This window comes from Chelonoidis abingdonii, chromosome 26 (assembly GCF_003597395.2).
Source record: "Chelonoidis abingdonii isolate Lonesome George chromosome 26, CheloAbing_2.0, whole genome shotgun sequence".
Lineage (NCBI taxonomy): Eukaryota > Metazoa > Chordata > Testudines > Testudinidae > Chelonoidis > Chelonoidis abingdonii.
In genome coordinates this window covers 6,823,779-6,846,912 of record NC_133794.1, presented here as the reverse complement: position 1 = coordinate 6,846,912, position 23,134 = coordinate 6,823,779, and the positions used below count along the sequence as shown (strand labels likewise).

Genomic DNA, 23,134 nt, shown 5'->3' with positions numbered 1-23,134 from the left:
AATTTTACCCACAGAGAATGCCAGCTGGCTACCTGAGTGGGACAAATGCTTGTGTCTGGCACATATGGTGGTAGAACCCCTCCTCTGCTAGGACTGACTTCACCTGTAGCATCTCATTATAATTACCCACCCCGGCCCCACTCCTCAGGACTTGCCAGAGGCCAGCATTGCCGAAGCACATAGAAAACCCAAAGGACTGGGTCCTGGTTTCCCTGGGATTCTCCCTTCATCGCAGGACTCCATGGGGTCAGAGCTTTAAGAGGGATGCCAAATAATATTGTGAGAGTTGGCAACACTGGTTTCTCTCGGATGCCTCTTTGTCCATCTGGCCCCAGTCCCCACAGAGCAATCCCAACAAAGTAACTGGAAGGCTGGGGCCATTTGCAGAGACTGGTGTGATCCGACAGAGGAGACAAGCAGATGGAGAGATGGAAAAGACCACTGGCCCTGAATGGACACAACCTTATCCAGAAAATCTCAGACCAAGAGGACACAATGTGAGGTGGGAAAAAACAGCCCAAAAGAGGGAGAGAGCTATCAATTACATTTAATTAAACTAAAAAGATAATTTGCCATGACAAGCATGCCCCCTCCCATCCCTCTGTTAGAAGAAAACAATCCAACCGCAGTTGGGAATGGACAGCGTATGGTGGCATGTTTCTTAATCACGTTCAAGGCACATCTGCATATTTCTTTCATTTTGCAGCGATTATGAAGTTACTGTTTAATTTCCTGGGCTCTGTGAATCCACCAGTTCAGGGAACAGTGTGAACGGGGAGAGGAATAGCTTCGTGTAATTAACATCATTAATCACAGTGCATACTTCACTCTCAGCAGGAGACAGGGCCCATCTTCCCCACCCTTACATCGCTGGGGAAAGCAAAATGCTCGGGACAAGGGGAGAAACCAGTTAGAGTTTGGGTCTCTACTATGGACAGAAACCTGAATGGGGGAATGCTCACTTGCCATGAGGAACTCAGCTCTTATTAACAGCAAAGGCAAAGACCGATGCAGAATATGATCACAGGATCATAAGCACATAGTGCCATCCTGTGTTTTCGCATTGGACCTGGGAGCCAGAACTCCTGGGTTCGAGTCCTGGTTCTGGAAGGGGAGTGGGGTCTAGTGGTTAGAGGAGGGGGAGCCAGGACTCCTGGGTTCACTCCTGGCCATTGCCACTGATTTGCTGCGTGACCAAAGTCCCTTCTCTAGGTGGTACAGTTTTCCCACCTGCTAAATGGAGGCAGCAACCCTGGCCTCTGAGGGCTTGGAGCGGGGAAGGGGAATAAGACTTAGAGTTTGGTAACTTCTTTTCAAGCCTCAGGTGCTCAGTAGATATAAATTATTACTATGATTATTATGCAGATAGAGATCGCTCCCACTCCTTCTCCCAGATTCAACTGGCGGGGTCGAGAGGGGCAGGGCACTTCCTTATCTTCTCCCTGCTTCCCCAGCCACCTGGCTCTGCCTTTGGACTGGTGCAGCACCTGCAGGGGCTCTGAGAGGCAGGGGATGGGGCTCCATTCATCACTGCCTCATCCAGGCCGCTCATTATGTCATTTGTCTGCTTGCTCCTCAGCACACAGTCACTTCTCACTACCTCCTTCCAGCACCGAAGGGGTGGGGAGAAGGGGGACCCTCCTGAGCTGCAGAACAACAATCAACACTTGGCCGCGAAGGCTGCCAGGGTAGTGGGGTGGGGACGTAGCTCCACAGGGCAGTGACCATGCCTCCTGCTGTGTCTGTGCAGCCTGCAGGGAGTAATAAACCTTAAATAACCATACGAGCAGCCACAGCGTGGGACACACGTGAGCAGCAGTGACCCTATTCATGAAGCAAGGCTGGGTAAGGAACAGGTAGTACGTCGTGGGTGAACCAAGTTAATCCTGACCCGCAGCTATCCCCCTCCTGTACCCCACCCCGAACACACAGCTCTGCTGATGCTCCTCAGTCCTGATCCGCAGCCTTCAGCTTCCAGTCCCGCCTCCAGGTCTGCTAGTGCCCCCCAGCCCCAACCTGCAGACCTCCTGATATCCCCTGCCCTCCCCAGTCCCTGTCAATCCAAAGACGACTCAAGGAAAAGCTCTGTGTAAACTTGAATGCTTGTGTCTCTCACCAACAGATGCTGGCCCAATAAAAGATATTACCTCACCCACCGTGTTCCCCCTCAGTCCTGACCTGTAGCCCCCTCTGCTCCTCCAGCTCTGGGCTCCACCCTCCATCACAGATCTCAGAGCCCCTCAGGCTGCAGCCTCCCCGCCTCTCTCAGCCCTGCTCTTCTTGTATCAAACGAGGATTGTTTTTAATGCTTATGTCACAAACTTATCTTGAAGTGTCAGTCCCAGAGCTCTGCCTGTCTCCTCACCGCATGCAAATAAAGAACCTCTCATCTCTCTCTGCTGGATTTTATGCCACTCAACTGGGTGGCATTTTGCATCCGCTGTGCACTGGCCTAAACAGCGACACAGGATGCAGGGCAATAGACTCCGACCCTATGCCTACCACCCCTTGGGTAGGGCACAGGGATAGGAATCAGGAGATCTGGGTTCTCTGCCACAGACTCCCTGTGTTGACCTTGGGAAAGTTACTTCCTTTTGCTGTGCCTTTGTTCTTTATAGGGACCATCTTGAACAGTGTGTGTTTGCAGGGCCTGGAGTAACCAGGCCTGGACCTTGGTCATGGGATATTGTGACAAATAATCTGTTATTAAAACAATCTTTGGTCTCCTTTAGCAGGTAAACTGCTGAATCTCCATCCTCCCAATCCCAGAGCCAGTGGCTTCTCCTACCCTGGTGATCTTCTCTCCTCTGTTCCAAGGGGTGCACATGGTCTTTAAACCAAGCCTTCCCACACGGTCTTTAAACATTAACTTGCCCTCATGGAGTGGTTGCCAAGGCGTGTGAACCTGGATCAGGCACCTAGAGCAGAGTGGGGAGGGTCATTGTGTTGCTCGGAGCCTGTTCTGCAGGGAGGTGTGGTTGGAAGGATGTGTGCTGCTGGCTCACCCCTCGCCTACGTGGCCCTGGCTCTCAGGCCCATGCATGCCAGCACCCTCCCAAGTGCAGGAGACTGAAGATGCCAGTGACCCGGTTAGCCTGCCTGACGAATGGGGATTGGCTCACTTGCACTTTCATTCCCTTTTCACACACATCACAGCCTCCAGTTCCCTTTTCCCCAGCTGGCATCTGGGCCTCCTAGTTCCTCCCATTAAAACTATTGCACAATGGCACAGTGCAGACCCACATGGCTGCAGCACGAATGCAGTGTGGGGCATTACCGCAGAGCCCCGGGGTGTCCCTCCTCCCCCTGCCTAGTCTTTCCACCTCACTGCACCGTACTGGAGTATGAGAAGTTCCCATCCAGGGGTGCTGAAAGCCACTGAACCAAACTGTACACGCTGCAGATAATGAACGCCAGGCATCTGGGTGCTATTCCTGCATCTCCCGAGGCTCCTGGGGATTCTCAGTATTTTTCAGCCAGGGTTCAACAAGACAAATAAGTTTGCTGCTCCCTTTCATTCTGAGCTTAGAAAGATTCCTGCTAGTCTCTGTGTCAGGTTGTTCCCACCCACCCCCTTCACAGGTGCTGGGCCAGCTCAGCACAAAGGGTCCCTGTGCAAGAGATAACCAAGACCTGGGACCTCCCCAGGGAAGGGAGGTGCAGGACCAAAGAATCCATCATGAGGAAAGGCAAAGGAAGCTGGGCTTCCCACCCCAGCTCTGCCAATGCCCCCCAATCCCGACCCGCAGGCCCTCTGCTATCTCAGCCCCAGCTCTGCCTACACAGCCTGCTAGGAAATGAGAGGAACTCTATGGTGACCTTCAGGAGGTTTGTAAAGTGACAACATGAAGGATTCACTGCCCTCCTTGAAGAGTCCGCTGGCCCATCAAGCCCAGCATCCTGCCTCTGGCTGGGGCCCGGCCCTGGATGCCTCAGAAGCGGGTAACCTCAGCCCCAAGAACTGCACCAGGCCAGTCATGTGATACTCTGCAACTCTGAGAAAATGCAAAAGGAGGAATCTAGGCACCAAGACGGGACTTGGACAAAAGCACCCGCTGGAACGTGCCAGCTGGTCGGCTGTCCCTGGCTCTCTGCCTTCAGAGCCGACATCAGAGAAACTCCAAATAGACGTCTCTGGACCCAGAGGCCAGAGCCAAGACCAGGGGCCCAGGCGGCGTTTCAGGAGTTCTGTCTCTGTGCTCAGCTGCACCGGTCACGTGAGAGCAGCCCGGCGATGGAGTGCCTGGCAAGGCAGGTTCGAGCTGAGTTCAGCCGGTATCTCTGAAGAGGACAAGCAAATCATCTGCACATGGGCAGCGGGAGAGCGCGGAGGAGAGAAGGATGCCTGCCAGAGTGAGGCTGCGGTTCAGATCCCTCCTGACAGCTCCCCAGCAGCCCCCGCATCGCCTGTCATCCCACAAAACAAACTTCAAAGTAAACAAGGCGCCCGGGACCAGGCCGTTGCAGCCACTTTATCATCAGTGGAGAGTATTTCCCCCCCCCCCCCAAACTGTTGCTGTTTGATACCATTTACACGAACTGCACAGAGTGGGATTTACAGGGCAGGTGCCCAAACGAAGCGCCGGGATAGCTGGCAGGGCCCCAAGCAAAAAGGGGAAGAGAGAGTTTTACAAAAGCCTTCAGATTGTGATTTTATATGATAGCGACCGGAGAGCAACATCCATCTTCAGGCTTAACATTTCATCTCTAGATCAACAGCCTGTTCCTTCCCCCACATTCAGCTGCAGCTGTTGGCTTATCTTTCCATTAAAGCATTTTCCTCTTATTGCACAGTTCACATGAGGAGGGATACGTGCCAGACGGGTCTCCCCTCTGGGTCAACATGCTACAGCCATGGTCTAAACTGCTGCCCATGGTGACGTTGGAGTCTGCAAACCCAGATCAGTCTCTGGCCAAAACACTGGGGTTGGGGTTGTGCGTGTATGTACATTTAAGAAGGCTGAGAATGCAAACACAGGAGGACAAGATTTAAAAAAAAAAAAAAGAGGGTTGGAAGTTATAGACTCCTTTGAAAATAGCAGCTTCGGAGCCTAGGGGTATTAGGGTAAAATCTTCAAGAGTGACGAAGGGTTTCAAAAACACTTAGTGACTAAGAAGCCTAAGTCTCATTTTCAGAAGTGACTTAGGTCACCAAACTCCCATAGATGCCTTTGAAAATCCCATATGTGAATCATTATTTAGGCACCAAAATAAGTCTGTAAGGGTGAATATTTCAAAAGCACCTAAATCCCATTTTCAAAGAGTCTGTGTTTCCTTGAAAGCCAATGCTCCTAAGAGCCTAAATCTCTCGAAAAGGAACTTGGGAGCTTTTGAAAATGTTACCCTTAGAGGCTTATTTCACTGCCTAAATAACGATTTCCAGATGGGATTTTCAAAGGCATCTATGACTTTTTGATGCCCCAAACACGCATTTGAAAACACCCTGGATTTAGGCACCTAACTCAGGCTCTGTCTAGAGGATGAAAAAAGGTGTATTAACACCTTGAAAGTGCTGGCCCTGGTGTAGCCTAGTGATAAAGGTACCTCACGTTCACACCTGTATAACTTACTTCCTTTCTGGTATAAGAATAAGCTACACCAGTAGAAGCAACTTTACCACTATAATGGCATCCACACTGGGTGAACGGGTTGTTCCAGTGTAACTGCACCACTGCAGTTAAAAATGCACAACTTGTGCGTGCAGATAAGCCCTGAGCTAACGTGGTTTAAGCAAGCAACATTTTCCTTAATTTACACAGGACCCCTGTCACCTGGTTTCAAAAGCCCTAAACACAACAACTACTTCCAAGGAGCTCAGCCCTTTGAAAAGTCAGCCTCCGTGTCCAGGCACCTCTGTGAGCCTATCTTGGCCTCCAGGTGAATATCACCCCAGTGCAGAGGGGCAACATCAGGCCTAAATACCTCTGAAGTCCCTCCCTGGATTCCAGTGCAAGTTCAGGGTCACAGACAGCAAGCTCTTTCGAGCCAGGACCAGCCTGTGAAGTATCCAGCAGAGCTGGGGAACTGTGAAATAAGGCAGAGGAGGTGATGGAGAATGGGTGGCACAAACTGTGAGGAGCTGATGTTAACAGAGTCCCCTTACATTGAGGAGCGGCCAGCTGCAGCAGTTTCTGGCTCGCGTCTGACAACTAACCAACCCTGGGAAGTGGGCAAGCCCTGGTATTTTTATTACTGTCCCTGCTTGCTGCCAAGTGTCTGCATCACCGGCAGGGAGGCGGCTGTGTTCTCTCTTCTGAAGAGTGGAGGAGATAAGATTGGATCGTTAAGAAAAATCTTTAAAGGCGGCTGCCAAACTCCAGGAAACTTTACAAAGCATGATGTCTCCTTCCCAGCAGCCTCCCCAAACCCTCACGTGCCATCTCTGTATTTCTTTTCCCAGCAACGCTGGCTGCCAGAGACCTATCTGTGCAGAGACAGACGCTCTCATCTTTCACAATAGCACCATGCTCCCCCTGGCTGTGGATCGCAAATGCCCCAAGACTAAGCACACCCTGCCACTGTGCAGGAAGTGACTCTTCTTATCCCCAGAGCACAGCCAGGAAACCAGTCAGACAGAGGGGATTTGATTTGCACAAAGCCACACAGGAGGCCTCTGTTTGGAAAGAGAAACCCAGGAGTCCTGACTCCCATCCCACCCTCTACCCTAACCACTAGCACCCATTCCACTCCCAGAGCCAGGAAGAGAACCCAGGAGTCCTGACTCCCAGCTGTGTCCCTGCTCTAACCACCAGACCCCACTGCTTCTCCACCTTGCATTTGGCCTGTTTCTCCTGCTGATTCATTCAGTGGTGTTGCAGGCCGGTCTTTGTGACATCACTAGCTGCCATGGTGACTCTAGCTGATGGACAACTCAGCGGTTTGAGCATTGGCCTGCTAAACCCAGGGTTGTGAGCTCAATCCTTGAGGGGGCCATTGAGAGATCTGGGGTGAAACTCTGTCTGGGGATTGGTCCTGCTTTGAACAGGGGGTTGGACTAGATACCTCCTGAGGTCCCTTCCAACCCTGATATTTTATGTCACAAATTCCAGGCCGAGCTGCGAGGTAGCTGATGTCACAGATGCCTGGTTCAGCTGGTACGTTCAGGCTAATTCCAAAGGAGAAGCTGCGGTTTACACAGATACCCCAAGTCTTGACAGTGTGGCCGAGGAAAGAGGGAGAGTTCAAAGGCATTTTGGTCACTAGTTGGGTTCTTAAAGTTTGCCCGAATGGCACCATGGTTATTTCAACTCTGGCCTCAGGAAATAAAGACCCTACGTAAGCTCTGAATCATCCCCCATGCTGCAAGGGAGGGGAGAGCCAAATGTCTGCCCAAAGCAGCTGCGATGCTTATGGCCGTGATCAAAGTGCTCCGCACAGGGAGATAACCTCCTGCAGGATCTCCCCTGACTCGCTCCATGGAGCTTTGCCACTTGGCCAGCGTGGGGAGTCATAAGGCTGCAGCTTTGGTTAATCATTCAAAGCCCTGTTCGGGATGAGCAGCCCCTCTCCTCCCATCAGGCTCTTCCAGCTTATCGCTGTTTCAGACGTGTTGAAGGAGGACTTCAGGGGCAGCCGGACTGGGATCATCCCATGCATCAGCTCCCCAAAGTCATCCTCCTTCAAGAGCCAGAGCCAGGACCTAACAGAACCAATGGCCTTTCACTCCCCGTTCCCCAAAAGAAGAATACATTTTGCAAGTTGCATGCATGGTGCCTGCCAGGTGGTGGGTAATGGACTGGCCTCGACTAGCAGCATCGGAATTAGAACTACCTGTGCCCCGTCTCCTCTAGGATTTAACATGGAGCTTGCTAAAGTAATGCAACAGCACGCCTCGTTGTAGGCCCAGAGTAACCCCTGTGCCCTTAGTGCACTTTCACAGGGACCCCATCTTGGGGGGGCCCCGACCTCTAGGGGAAAAAACCAGCCACGCAGCAGTGCAACCCCATGCACCAGGTCGCAACAGCTACTCACTCAGATTTGGGCTGGCTGCCTCCCCTGCCCCCCATCACAAGAGATGGCAGCCTGGCCTGAGTGGCGTGGAGCTATGCAATTGCAGGGGCAGGCAACAGGACCGCGCTGTGCTGGGCAGCCTGGGTTCAGGGGAGCTGCCCTAGGCTAGGACAGGAGAGGAATGTGCCGATGAGTGGCCAGGAATGTCCCAGAAGTGATGGGGGGGGGAGTTGTAGGGGGGTTATGAGATGAGTGACAAGTGTTGGGGGGCTGCGGGGTTGAGGGATTAGGAGCAAGTGGGGGATGTTGGGATTGGGGAATGAGACGTCGGGGGATGAGGTGAGTGGCATGTATGTCAGTGCCGCGGGGTTGTGTGTGTGTGGGGCTGCCAGGATAGGTAGGGGCTGGTGGAGGGTTGTTGGGGTATATGTGAGGGTGGAGAGTCATTTGGGGGCCCATGTGGGGATGGGGAAAGAGGGGCATTCTGGGGTGGGATTGGTATGTATGGGGGGGCACTCCCTGCGCAGGAGCTCAGCACACTGTTCGTATCGTGCAGGGCTGGCAGCCCCTGGAGCATAGCCTTAGTTTGAGGAAGGTGGGGGCCCTACCAATGTCCACAGGGCCCAAAACCTCAGGACTTGTCTTTTTGCAGAGTGGACATGGCTACAGATGGCTGCGTCCCAGCTGGACCGGTGTTAAGGGCAAAGAGCAGAGTCCCCTGCACTCCCTTTCTACCTCTGTGCTGCTCTTGGTTGGCAATTCAGGAATAACCCCACGCTGTGCCCCCACATGCTCACACACCCTATTCCTTTCCAGCCAGCTCCCAACACCTCAGCCTGCCCAGCCCCAAAGTTCTTCCAGACTTCAAGAAATTTAAATGCACAAATTGCTAATAATCTGGAGTTCAGCCTGAAACCCTCACATCAGAGACCATCAGGGATCCAGGGGTCTCCTTGGGGGAAGAGAGAGCAGATGCCACCTTGCTTTCCAACCACCCCTGCTATAGAGGAATTCAGTCCATCTGAATGGAGCAAGGCAAGACATCAGGATCCTCCTTTCCATTTTACAAATGGGTAAACTGAGGCACAGGCTGGGAGTCACACAGCAAGTCAGTGGCAGACTGAGAACTGGACCCAGAGTCCTGATTCCCAGTCCTGTGCTTACACACAACACTATCTTTCTTCTCTGTTAGGAAAGTCACCAGAAGCCTCCGGATGACTTCAATGTATTATTGAGTTACTATTTTTAAAAGACAAGGAAGAAAAGCTTTGCCATTCAGGTACTGGTAATGTTCATTTATACAGCGGTAGCTTCTAGTAGCCCCAGCCACGGACTGCGACCCCACAGTGCTAGAGGCTGTACATTATTTATTAGGTGTATTACGGTAGTGCCTAGGCACTCCAGCCACGGAGCACGACCCCACTGTGCTAGGGGCTGTACATTATTTATTAGGTGCATTACAGTAGTGCCTAGGCACTCCAGCCACGGAGCACGACCCCACTGTGCTAGAGGCTGTACATTATTTATTAGGTGCATTACAGTAGTGCCTAGGCACTCCAGCCACGGAGCACGACCCCATTGTGCTAGGGGCTGTACATTATTTATTAGGTGTATTACGGTAGTGCCTAGGAGCTCCAGCCATGGAGCATGACCCCACTGTGCTAGGGGCTGTACATTATTTATTAGGTGTGTTACAGTAGTGCCTAGGAGCTCCAGCCACGGACCATGACATCACTGTGGTAGGCACTGTACAAATACAGGACAAACGTATCTCTAGAGCAGTGGTTCTTAACCTGGGGTGCACGTATCCCCTGGGGGTGCAAGATGCCCTTTCTGGGGGTGCAAGACATGGTAGATTTTTTTAGAAGGTAAATCATCAAAAACCACAAATTAAGCACAGGCCCGTAAGTATCAGTGCTTTGTTTCATCAAACCTCTGTATTTATTAACATTATACATTTTTTAACGATTACTGTAATACACAAACAAAATAGATATCTAGGTTAAAGAACTGACCTACTTCAACGATTTTTGATACAGGATGCGAGAACATATTTTGAGAACCAAAGGGGTGCAGGCTGCAGTAAAAGTTAAGAATCACTGCTCTAGAGGCTGTCAACAACTCTAGAGTTTGGGTCTTGCTGACAAAGGTCGATCGGAGGTAAATACTCCCCTACAGACATTTCTGAGCCATCTAATAGCTGGATTCCTCTTGGTGCCAACTGCCAAATTTATTCACTTTTTTGTCTCCATTTTCCTCTTTTCAGTTTCCAGGTTTAGTTAATATTAGGAGAGTAAAATATTTCAACGTCTCTATTAAATGGAGCTCAGGTTCTACCCCTACTGTCTCGGGGCTGAATGGTGCAAGCAGGAGCTCTGGGGGAAGGAGCTACAAAAAATATGGGAGTTCACAGATGGGCCAAAGTGCAAATCTCTTATTGCCATGTTTGGGTTTCTGCCTCCATTACAAATGTACAAATTCAATCAAAAACACACCCTCTCTCTCACCCCAGATTTGTTTGGGGATGTAACATGCAGAAGTGGTTGTTTGGGACCGCAACACACAGCATGAGCAGTAACCCGCTGACAAGCAGGAAGGCTGTTCCACCAGCTACCTGTGTTTCCTTGAGGGAACCTGTAACATTTTAACTCCACATTTGTGACAACAACAAATGCGCTTTCGTTTGGCAGAAACACCATCTCTGCTTCCAGCTACACACAATACAGCTCCTGCCCGAATTGGTTCCTACTCTGGTACTTTAATCCACAAAATTTAAAAAAACCATAACCAGCCTAGCAGAGAATCCCCATTCTGTGCTCCCGGAGCCCTTGCCAGCCACTCAAAATAGAGTCTATGAGTAACCGTCCAGCTGACTCTACTCCCTCGCCCCCATAGAGGGGGAGACAAACCAACTACCACCAGCCAAGCCAAGCACAGACACAGCTTGGTGCTCTCTCCAAGCTCCACTGCACTCACCAGGAGCCTGTGCAATCAGACAGATCTAGTAGCCCACCTGAAATGTCAATAGAACTGTGCCATTTTGCACCACAAAGGGGCGGGGGGAGTAAATTCCAAACCAGAAAATGCTCTCCCCTGTGGCAGCTCCCTCCCTTTTAAACCGAGGGAACTCCATACACTTCAGCTCCAGCAGGATGGCACAGGTGCAAGCACCCAGGTCCCTCCTGGCTCCTTGGAAGGCCTAACTTTCCCCTTAGCTGCAGAACGTTCCAGGTCTTTGTTAGTAGCTGTCTCTGCTCAGCTAGGCAGGGCCTGGGTCTCTGTTGCTCTGGAACCTCATGCTATCACTTCTATGCAAACTGCTCCTGTTCCAATCTGGAACCAGGCAGAGTGCCATGGAGAGCCAGCCGCTCACCGTGCAGGATATTCTCTAGTACGCAGTCGCATCTCTCTCTCTGCATTTGCAACTCAGCAACGGGCCTACAGCAGAGCTGCACTGGCCAAGTTCTGCCACCATTTGCACCGGTGCATGGCCACTGATTGCAGGGCGTTGCACCAGTGTAAACCCATGCATATCAGTCCAGTTCGTACGGAGTTGGGACTCCTAGGATCTAGTCCCAGCTCCATGATCCTGGTCAAATCACTACCTGCCTCTGTTCCCATCCTATCTTGTCTATCTTAGGGCTGGTAAAAACTCAGAAATTCTATTCCTCAGGAATTTCTGACATTTTAAAATTGCCTTTCATCCTAAATTGGAACAAAACATCAAGATTTCAAAATTTACTGAGAAAAATTTCCATTTTGGAAACGTTTTAGAAAGATCCAAATGACCTTATCAAAGTGCTTCATTTCACCCATTCTATTTTAGAAACAATCAATTCAAAATGAAGTGCTCTGATAGTTTTTCTATAAACATTTTGACAAAGTTGATACTGTACGTTGCCGTGGAGTGTTTCAATTTTGTTGAATAAGCATTTTCCAATGGAAAATTGTCCCACTGGAAATTTTTTTGACAAGCTGTACTCTATTTAGGGAAGGGACGGTCTCTCACTACAACAGAACCTCGATTTTATGCACCCCAATCTTACGAATAGTAAGTTACACCAACCATTCTTCCCTTGTGGAAAACAAATAAATGCCATAGTGAAAGTCATGGTGAAAAGTTGACATCCCTCACAGTCTGATACCTTCGGTGCATTGGAAAATGTTTTGCAGTGGTTTGATGGGAAGCAGAAAGTGAAGCAGTGCTCCATACTGCAGTTCATGCGCTGAACCTGCTGTAATGATACATTCGATTTTATTATCTCCAATTACTTGGAGATAATAAACAGGGGTTCTGTTGTTTGGATCCGTGCAGCACCTGAACAATGGGCCTCTAGATATGACTGCAATATACATAACCTGACCCTATACTTTCTATCCCCTGCTGCATATCATTCCAGTCATCTCTTCTTCACAGTCCATCTCCAGGAATCCATCTCACACCTGTTCTCTCTGCTTGGCTTCCCCCTTAATGGCAGCTTCAGTCACAATAGCCAGCGCTTGCGACGTGGGGGGAACCAAAACTCAAAGCCAGAGGCACTTACTTCTCATAGTCGTGCTTGCAGTATAGCTGCCGGTTGCGACAGTAGCAGGTGCCCGACAGTGGCTGCAGGCAGGCGGCACACTTCACGCAGCCTTCGTGCCAAGAGCGCTCATTGACTCGCAGGAGGAACCGGTCAGAGATGGGCGTGTCGCAGCCGGCACAAACCTCCCGCATTTTGGAGTCCGACCCTGCCAACAGAGAAAAAGGCAAATGAGCCTCATGAACGAGGACTGGTTTCCAAATGGGGATGTGTGCTGCTAAAGTGGAATTCAGCGCGGGGAGGAGACCCGGCACAAGGGCTAGGCCTCATGTTTGTGCTTAATCGGTTTTTAAAGCCATGTTGTTACTAATGTTAATTGCTGTACATGCACCCAGAGAGAGAGAGAGAAACACTGTATTGGTCACATATTTTTACAATCTTACAAATAAATAAAAATGTTTGTCCCACAAAAATATATGGCATCTTCAGGACTGGTTTCTAATTTTCAGGTAGTACGTTTTTAAAAATCCTCTCCGCCTACCCCCTCCAAATCCTTCACTAAAGAAAACTACAGAATGCAGGAGACCATCCCCTCTGGACTCTTATAGCTAGAACTTGAAGAGTGCCCAGCACCTACACTCAGGACTTGGTATTCACATGATATCAGCACACTGGGGGCTGAAAACATGCCCTGAGTGTCACCTGCACCATCTGCAAGGTTTTCCAAAGTGATCTGCTCCTAGCAGCTCCCACTGTTTTCCGTAGCGATGGATGTGTGTGTGTGTCTATATCTCTGTTCTTCACAGTTCTCAATGGTGCAGGACATGCACTCTCTGTTGTTCTCAGGGATGTGTGTGTGGATGCGCTCTGCTGCTCTCAAGAGGAGCTGTTGGATGCTGAGTACTTTTGACAATCTACAATAAGAGTTTGGAAGGAGGTCAGATTTGGGTCTGAATGGCCAGCCTGTGCCTCCCGGGTAAACCAGTTAAAATAGTGAAAGTTCCAGAGACTTGGGATTTTTCCCCTGGACATTATCATCACATAAATCTATGGCTACCCTTCAAAGGCTTCCCTGCAATAACTCCAAGGTAGAGGAGTGCACGTGGGTAATAAATGTGCTGTCTGGAGCATTGGATCTGGGCACTAGGCCGAGCCAGGCAGGTACTAGGTACCTTAGCCGAGTGCACTGTCTCCGCACCCATCATGCTGAGCTGCTCAGGTTTCTTAAACCCATCATTTGTCCTCTCCCTTCACCAGCCCCTTGTTCTTTTATCTTCCTTTGGGCAGAGCTCACCCAGAGCCTGCTGCAGGGGTGCGAGAGGTGCCAGCTAGTCACAGAGGTGACATTTACCCCTTTTGTAAGGGCTTAAGTGGGGCCTAGGTCTCATGCTGAGCCCTGCCCAGGGGTAGGGGTGGGGTTAGGGCCTTGTGCTGGGGCCTGCCGGGGTGAGACAGGCCTGAGGGAGGGCCCTGTCCAAAGGCAAGTGGTCTGTTGGGGCCTGCGTGGCATGGGGGTGTGTGGAATGCAGGTCTCTAGGCCTCCCGCTGGGCCTGGTCAGGGTGAGTTTTACTCCATGTGAGCGCTAGGCATGTCGCAGTCATGAGAGAACTGGAGTGTCCAACAAAGAAAGGCCATAAAATTCCCTCCTCAGAGATGTTCTGTGCCCCTCTCATCTGGGGACACAAAGCAGCCCTGCTTTGGAAAGGGGCACTGTGGGCACAGCATGCGGGGAAGTGGGCTGTGTGATTTCTAGACAGTCTGCAAAGACAGAAGGGAAGCGTTGATTTTCCAGCCTTGCAAAACTCACTACCTAGGAGATCTGAGAGGGAAGCGGGGGCAGTAGGCAGCCCTGGTCATGCACCCTCCAATAATAAAGGTTCTGAGAGCCAAATCAGCCCCTCAGCAACACCTCTGCAGGTGCCTCGCACACAGCAGAGTGTCACAATTCAGTTATCTGCAACAGGTGTGACAGAGGACAGAGCCTGCCCAAGCAACAGACTAACCAACAATTCTGTTGACATATGAGCCAGACTAGAATCCAGAGGCCTGATTCCTTGGCCCCTCGCACCTCATGCAGTCACTTTCTGCAGTGTAGAGTGAGTGTAAAAAGTTACTCTCCCAGTATGGAGCTGTCTACATTCATGTCCTTGCACAGGGGTAAATTACAGTACCCGGCGCAGGGTAAAGGAGAATCAGGCTCTGTGTTTTTCAGATTTTACATCATATCTTCGACTGGGAAGTCTCTGGAGCCCAGCCTGGTCTGTGTTATTTGTTTATACAATGGGGCCCCTGGGTGTTACTGCAAACCGTAGTCATGATTCGAATGCAGGTACCAGGAGAGCCCTAACCCTTCATGGCCTGACTCTGCCCCCTTGGCTCTGTCCGAGCCTCTGCCATTAAACAATCATTTCCTGCTGCATCTCGCTACTTAAGCAGGATTCAGCAGCAACAACCTCTGCCAACAGGAGCTGCCTCCCCACCAGGCTCTCACCAAACCATGTACTTGCCAATATGGAAGAAGATCAGCAGATATTCTTGTGGCCTGGGAGAGGGAAGCGAGAGCAGAGGAAGCTGCTGAATTTGGTGGAGGAATATTAGTGCTGGGATGGTTTGGGAAAGTGGCAGCTCACAGAAACGCAGCCCTGTTCCTCTCCCTGGCCTCCTGAGCTCTTTTACTGCCAGGATGTTGGAGTCCAGCAGTTTGGGATCTGCCATGATCAGTGCCTAACGTAGTGTGGGAAAAGGGTGCATGGGAAGTCTAACCATAGCCTGGGAGCAGCAGCTTTGACGAGGACTTGTCTTCACAGACATCCAGGGAATTAATCTAAATTAACTAATGGTGTGAATTTGAAGTGGCTTAGTTAAACCACAGTGAATCCCTGTGTGGATGCTGTTATTCAGAATTAAACTGGCCTTAATTTGGGTTAGTGAAATGAATTGAGTTTAGATCACTTTAACTCTGAATACCAGCATCCACACAGGTATTTAATTGTATTTTTTACTTCAAACATCTGTTGACGTGGGTTCTAGCCCATGAAAGCTTATGCCCAAATACATTTGTTAGTCTCTAAAGTGCCATAAGGACTCCTCATTTTTTTTTTGCTAATCCACTTCAGTTTAGCACTTTTAGTTAATTTGCAACAATTTCCCACTAAGTGACCTGGCTTGATTTATTTGTATGTATTTATTTTTGCCAAGTCTGCATCCCCTGGAGAATTCCTCCCACATACACTTTAAACACTGCCCCAATGCTGCTGCCGGCATGAATCAGGGTTCTAGGAAGCGATACCTCCTGCCTCAGGTTTCCCCGAAGTGTTACTCACTCAGGCTTGCTCTGCTTGGGTTTGGTCTCTGTTCTCTCGCCCGCTTTAATCTTTATGTTTTCTCTTACATTTCCCTCTCTTCTGCCTCCAGATCTTCTTACCCCAATTTCTTGCCCCTCCCACTGCCTCTGCTTTTTCCTTCATCCTTCCCCACTTTCCTTTCACCAAACTCCCCATGAGGGAAGCCTAGAACTGATTACAAATAAGCATTCATTGCATTTCAGCAGCACCACCCTACAGAGCTCTGTGCATTTGTGGAGAGTCCAGGGCTGGAATAGCAGGAGAGCTGTGGGTCGGGAGTGAGGGGCATCTGAAGAGCTGAGGGAGGAGCCCAAGGCTGGAATAACAGGGACTGTAGGTCACACTTCAGGGGCAGTGGAACAGCTGTGTGTGGAAAGCACAGGACTGAAACAGTGGAGCAAAGCGGAGCCATTTGGAATCTGTGGAGGGGCAATTTGCGAAGTGCCTGCCTTCTCTATGTTGTAGCAGGAGCTAGTCTTTCATGAGTCCCAAACCCACATACAACAGCAAAATGGTCAGAGGCACTTGCCTGAGCTCAGCCCAGCTCTGTTCTGAGCAAGCTCAGAAAAGGCAGCTGCTAGGATCCTCTTTAGCGCTAAGCTACTGGCCCATCACTAGTCTAAAGGGCACCTTATCATTGGTGCATAAAAGCGGGACAAATCATTTGCAGTAAGTAACATTAATTGGGTTCATCGGGGCTTGTTACCATAGTCAGCATCTTGGGAGACTGAGCATCATGAGTGAAGGTGGCTACACCCCCAACTTTCCAGCCCTTGCTAGATTTTCCATTCAGACTCACTAGGACCTGAGCCAGCTCCCCTTGCTGAACTGCTGCCTCTGCTCCTGCAAACAAGCTGCCTGTATGATCCATTCCTGAGCAGTGCTGCTCTGCCAGCAGCCATAGACATTCAGAACCATGCCAAGCCATAGACAGCTTTCAGATTCAAACATATTCTGAACTAAACACTGGGGGGGCAGGGGCTTGCAAGTCAGAGGATGGGGCCAGCTGGAGGGAACAAAACCTATTAACCCTCCTCCCACCCCTTCAGCATCTAAAGGGAAGCATCTTGCCCATGGAGTAATGAGGCAGTGTGGCTTAGTAAGGTGAGCACTAGATTAGGACTCGTGAGAGCTAGGTTCTATTCCCTGCAGTGATCAGTGGCAAGATATTTCCCCTCCCACCTGGTTTTGGTTTTGTCTATTCAGCCCGTAGGCACTTTGGAGATGGGACTCTTTCTTACCAAGGTCTGCTCCACACATGCTATTTGTGCCCGTTAGAGGTGTGACTTCTTACTGATAGAGTTATACCAATGCAACTCCTTGTCTGAACGCAATTGTACCAGGATAACTTCCTCCCCTCCCCTTAGAGGAACAGTGCAAGGCGGTTGTCTAATAAACACATAGCAATACAGGTGCATGTGGGGTGTAAACACACCCTCCCGAACACAGGGACTGAAAATTTTATAGTGGGGGTGCTGGGAGCCATTGAACCAAACTGTAAACCTTGTATATAATGGAAACCATTTCATGTGAGGGGGTACTGCAGGACTCCCCACACCCCTAGTTCCAGCACCTATGCTCCCAAAATAATGTGTCAGTGTGCTCATTTTGCCAGGGAAGAGGATAAAAGACCAAAGAAGTGACAGTTGTTAGTTGCATTGCTTAATCCACTATGGGAAAGCGATCAGATACCACAGTGATGAGACAGGTGTAAGAACCGATACCCGGCTACACCTGTGTACGCACATTTATATTGTTATAACTGCATCCAGTAGGGGGTTGCGCTGCTTCAGCTAATCCAGGATAGATAAAGCAGCATTTTTGTGTATAGATGGGGCTTACCTGCCTGTGCCACCCCCAGCACCTGGAGTCCCAATCTCTGCGGGGCCTTTCAGCATTACCATAATACCCATCATGAAAATGATTCTCTATAAAGGTCACCCAGTTCTACCGTAAAGCCTGTAAGAATTTAGCCACTTAATAATGGCTCTAGCGCATGGCAGTGCAGAATGATTGCATGGTTTGTCCCATGACCTTTGTTGCCTGAACTCACGGTCTCTGATGCTGCACTAAGCACTATGCAAGCAGACCCCTGCAGTACTTAATTTGTAATGAAAGATGTGCTGGGGCTCAAACAACTTTTTACATTCATCACGGACACAGCAAACCCAGAACTGCCGGGGCTATGAACTGCCAAGCCTAGAGGTGCCGGGGCTCAGCCCTGGTATAGATTAAGCAATGGCATCCTGGCATTACATGACTGGGACTTGAGAGTATAAACTTTCAGAGCCAGGGCCCATGGAAGGAGTCTAGAACACAGTGAGGGCTGCTGCTGTAATCCAGTTAATTAATAATTGTTGCTAGCACTCCCCTGAACTGCATGGGGCGTGCCAGCACTGTCATCACATGTGAGTAAATTCAGTCAGGACACATTCACTCTGGGTTGCAATGGCTTAGCCCGAGCAGCTGGAAAGAATGTGTGTGTGTAGCGAGGGGAAGCTATGATTTGGGGAGAGAAGCTCATTTTTTTAAATGATCAAATAAGTTTTTTTTTTTAAAAAAAATCTTTAAAATTGTTTGCTTTGTGTTTGTCTAATTTGAAGGCACCTTTTTCTTATTCAAAACACTCCATCAGCTCAGAAGAGAGGACCTGATGCCCCTTTAGAAGAAAAGCAAATGAAATGCAGCCACAAAGCTCTCTGTTCAGTTACCCTTTCCTGTGAGCTGCTGGATCTGCTACTGCTTGTCATGTAGGATGGAGCTGCAGCGCTTCAGTACCAGACCAATTGCAAGAGCGCAGTGAAACTGCACCATGCACAACGAGAAGCATTAAGGCCTCAATTCAGCAGAGCTCTAAAGCACCTGCTTAATGTAGGCATATGCTCAAGTTCCATTTGACTTCTGTGAGACCTGAGCATGTGCATAACTATATGGCTGAATAGGGATGGATTTACGCAGGTGCCTAAAATTAAGTACATGCTTTGTTGAATCAGGGCCCAATGCTGCTTATCCCTAAATATTCAAAAGACACACCTAAGGGAATGGGAATAGCACAGACAACACTGCAGGAGCAGGTCAGGCTCAGGTCTAAACCCACACAAACAAGGAAGGTCCATTTAAAGCAGAAAGGGTGAGGCTGTGGTGCTAGTTTTGGTGCTTGCACAGCAGGAGTCAGGATGGGGTGTCAGGGGAGATTCCCTCTTGTTTTGTGGAGAGGCATGTGCCAGTCTGTTAGCGACACTCACCTGTCACTAGAGCTGAGGGATCTTGTTTTGCCTAACTTGGAACTGACAGACAGTGTGGATTTGAAAGCTTGACTCAGACACAGGGGACCGTAGGGGCTTGTCTTCACTGCAGAATTAGCTAAAGAGTTGCCCCTCGCTTGAGTCCTGTCCACACACAAAACCCCCTTAACTTGTGTGTGGCAGGACTTGTAATTCAAACTGGCTGGCCTGTCAGCTCCTCACCTGCTAACAATCACACTGTTCCAGTGTCAGGTTGCTGTGTGACTGCTCTCACTCATGCTATGCTAGGAGCAGAATTAACTCAGGTTTAGAGAAGTCTGAAGTGAAGATGTATGCAAGGGTTCATGCCCCACTTAGGAGGTTGGGGAAGAAAGAAAAGTTTTCATTAACAAAAAAAAAACCTGCCAGGGTTAGATTCCCAAGGGTTCAGTACCCACAGCTGGGGACAAATTTTCAAGAGAGCTCATTTCCCACCAAGGCACCTAAATAAAGATCAGATTTTCTATAGTGCCCTGCTCCTGATGTCCTCAGGCTGGGTTCCTCAGAAAATGTGGCCCAAGGTCTTTATCTGGAACTGATTTTTTTGTTTCCATGCAAATATTTGACTTTTCATCAAGACTCCAAAAACTGTTGGTGTTTTTGTTTGACCAAAAGTTTTCTGTGGAAAGGAGATACTGTCTCCATACTTTTCATTTAATAAAAAACCCAGTTTTCTGTCCAATAATGGTTTCAATGAAAGATTTCAAACCAGCTCTGTTTTCATCCCATTGGCTGTACAATGTGTAACAGGGGTTCTCAACCTGGGGGTCAGTACCTCTCAGGGGGTCACAAGATTATTATATGGGGGGTCACAAGCTATCAGCTTCCACCCCAAACCCCACTTTGCATCCAGCATTTATAATGTTTTTAATGTATAAGGCAGGGGGTTGCAGTCAGAGGCTTGCTATGTGAAAGGGGTCCCCAGTACAGAAATTTGAGAACCACTGGTGTGCAACTTTCTGTGGCTGGGTTTTGCGGTGACTGCAACCCCTTACAAAAAGCATAAGCTTCCCCGTTACGGGTTTTGGGGGGATTCTTTAATACTTAAGTAGCTTTTGGGGGGAGGAAGTAGGAACAAATTAAAATGGAGAACAAAAGTATGTGAACTTGAGCTAGCTCTGAGAACTAAAGAGTCACAAAACTTCAGATGCTGCGAGGTTCCCTCTCCTTGTTCAAAACACACTTTATGTTATATTATTAAATGACCAAGTTAGCCTGTTGCCAAGGATTACGCCATGTGGAATGCCACAGAGCCCTGCCCAGGGCCAGCCTGTATTGTGATTCACTGACACCGGCCGTGCGAGCAGGAGGGCTGAAGGCACAGTCAGTAATTCACACCTGGAGTTTTGTTAGGTGCAAGGCCAAGCACCCAGGAATAACTAAGAAAACATAAAGAGAACAATCCAACGATGCAAAGGGTGTAAGTGGGAATGCTGCTTTTCTGTATAATATCTAATCCCTGGTAGAGTCACAACCTCCTCAGAAGGGGCTGGACTTGAAACTGGAAGTAAACAAGCCTCTGACATTTTGGATCCTATGAACTGCAAGGCTTTAAAATTAATGGGTAGAAAATGCAACAGTTTGAGTTTAAAAACGTGAGAGTTTAAAAATCATGTTCCTGTTCCAAGGGGGGCACTGGCGAAATGGCTAATGAGTCCCAATCAGAAAAACATGCAGCATTAATTTAAAGGGCAAACTGCTTTCAAGAGTCCCATTGAATTTGGTAAGGAATCAACAAACTTACACTGCATTCATAGATTCTAAGGCTAGAAGGGATGTGGTCATCTGGTCTCACTTTCTGTGTAACAGGCCACAGGAGTTTCCTGTATTATTTCCCGCTTACGGTCCAGTAACTGGGCTTGACAGAGTAGATCTTTTAGAAAAATCCCATCTCAATTTAAAGATGGCCAGTGATGGAAAGTCCCCCACAACCCTTGGCAAGTTGCTCCAATGGTTAATTACCCTCACTATGCACCTGGTTTCACCTGAATTTGTCTAGCCCCAACTTCCAGCCATTAGATCTGGTTAGCACCAGAGTGAAGAGCTTCCTATTAGCCAATTTCTGCCCTTCAATACACACTTGTGGACTTGGATCAAGTCACCCCTTAACCTTCTCTCTGTTAGCTACACAGAGGAGTCTATCCAGAGGCAGAATTAGCTCCTTTGGGACCAACTGCAGGAATATTTTGGGGTGCCCCTTACCCCTCCCCCACACCATAACAAATATGAATTGCATTATTTCCACAAACCACAAAATCCACCAGCACAAGAGATGGACGTTTGTAAAACACTCCACATAAAAAATGAGCTGTATTCGTGGGTAATACTCAATCCGGGGCCAGACACCTCTTAGGTTTGTCAGCCCCATGCTGCTGCCATCACAGATCTGCCACCAGCAGGTTTTCTAACCCTTAACTCATTCTCCTGCCTGGAGCCCTCTCCCATTTAGCAGCATCCATCAATTCATGCTCAGGCCCCACACCCAGGCTCACACCAAACTACCCGGCTGTGTGAACTCAAAGCCACGTTGTTCTCTCAGCCCCAATCTGCGTGTAGACAAGCAGCGAGGGGCTTGGAGCAGTAGCAAACACCGAATCCATCAGCAGTCCCCGTGTAGACAAGCCCCAGCTCTGTTCTCCAGCTCTGGTTGAGAGGGGGGCTCCAGACAGTCAGCAGTGATGGGGTGTGACCCAGCCAGCCCACTCCCTACCGGGGGAGGAGGCTCTGTCTCTGGGCTGCTCCAGGACAGACAGACACTCACCGAAGCCCAGCACCGGAGTGGCCTGCTGCAGGCAGGATGGCGCCTCCTCTGTCTTCATGCTCCAGCGGGGCTGGGGGGAACCTGGTGAGGGAGGGAATGGGTTAGTACCGGCAGGGGATGGGGACCGGGAGGAGTTGCCCTGGGCCTGGGGAGGGGTCAGGGAAGAAAGATCCCCTGAGCTGGAGGGGAGGAGGTTTCTCAGCTGAACCTCCCGGGGAAGGAGCTGAGCTGGAGGGGGAGACACCCCGGGAGAGGAGACCGCGGAGCCTAGCCTCGGAGTCCAGGGCCCCCCCAACCTTTGCAACAGAGCAACTCTTCCCATTCCAGCCTGTGCAGGTTTGGACCTCCCCCCCCCCCATGGCCCCCATCCCCACAGCGCCTCCTGTGCTCCGTCTGTCTGGCCACTAATCTTCTTGTCTGTCCCCCACAGCTCAGCATGTCCCCCTGTCCGTCCGCCCCATCTCCGCTGCACAAATTAATCCACTGGTCTCTTGACGTTAGTCGGGGCAATAAAGAACCTTCTCCGCCACCATTATCGACCGCCAAGCTTCCTGAGCCGTGCGGGGGCAGAGCCCCCAGCGGTTACCCCGGCTCAGCCCCATTTCCCCCCGTGAGCTATGGCTCCTAACTGGACTGGGTTATGGGGCCGGGATGGGGCAGACTGGGGTGACAGGTTACAGGGCAGGATGGATTCGTTATGGGGCGGAAGATGGGATAACGTGGGGTGGGTAATGGGGCGGATACCGGCTCGGACGTGGGGTTCTCGGCCCCCAGCCCCGGGGCGGGGAGAATCCCACCCCCCGTTTCTTCCTGTTGCTTTAATCCCCGGAGCCGAGGTGGGTTTTTACCCACCCCGCTCCCGGGCGGGCAGCGCCCCGCAGGCGCCTCCTTCCCGGGCCGGGTCTCTCTGGGTTCCGCTTGATGCTCCAGGTTCTGGTTCGCGAACCGCCAGACGCCGCTGGGTCCAGCGAGCCCCGCGGAGCCGCTTTGATGGAACCACAACGAATTCTCCGCCCCTGCGCCCCGTAGCCCGCTCACTCCGGCCGGCCCCGGCCGGGTAAAGTCCCCGCAGCCCCCCGGCCGCCCCCGACCCCCGGCCCCGCTACCGCGACCCGCATTCACCTGCCGCGCGTCCTTCCCTTCGGTCTCGCAGCCGCCGCTCGCCTGACAACGGGGCCGGACCGGCGCCGCGGAATCGGAACCAACGAAATTTCGTTCGTTCCTCGGGTTCGTTACCCCAGTCCCCGGCGCTTTGGTGTCCTCCGTGCGGA

At 50.4% G+C, this 23,134-nt stretch overlaps 1 protein-coding gene across 1 annotated transcript in view; it reads right to left on the bottom strand.

Moving 5' to 3' along the window:
- Positions 1-21,921, bottom strand: part of LOC116825785 (LIM homeobox transcription factor 1-alpha-like) — a 53,803-nt gene extending 31,882 nt beyond the window's left edge. The window contains exons 1-2 of the mRNA XM_032782046.1: positions 21,864-21,921; positions 12,495-12,681 (exon numbers count right to left, since the gene is read on the bottom strand). Of these exons, the coding sequence (XP_032637937.1) occupies positions 12,495-12,681; positions 21,864-21,921 (245 nt within the window). The remainder of the gene's footprint in view (positions 1-12,494; positions 12,682-21,863) is intronic.
- Positions 21,922-23,134: the final 1,213 nt, after the last annotated feature.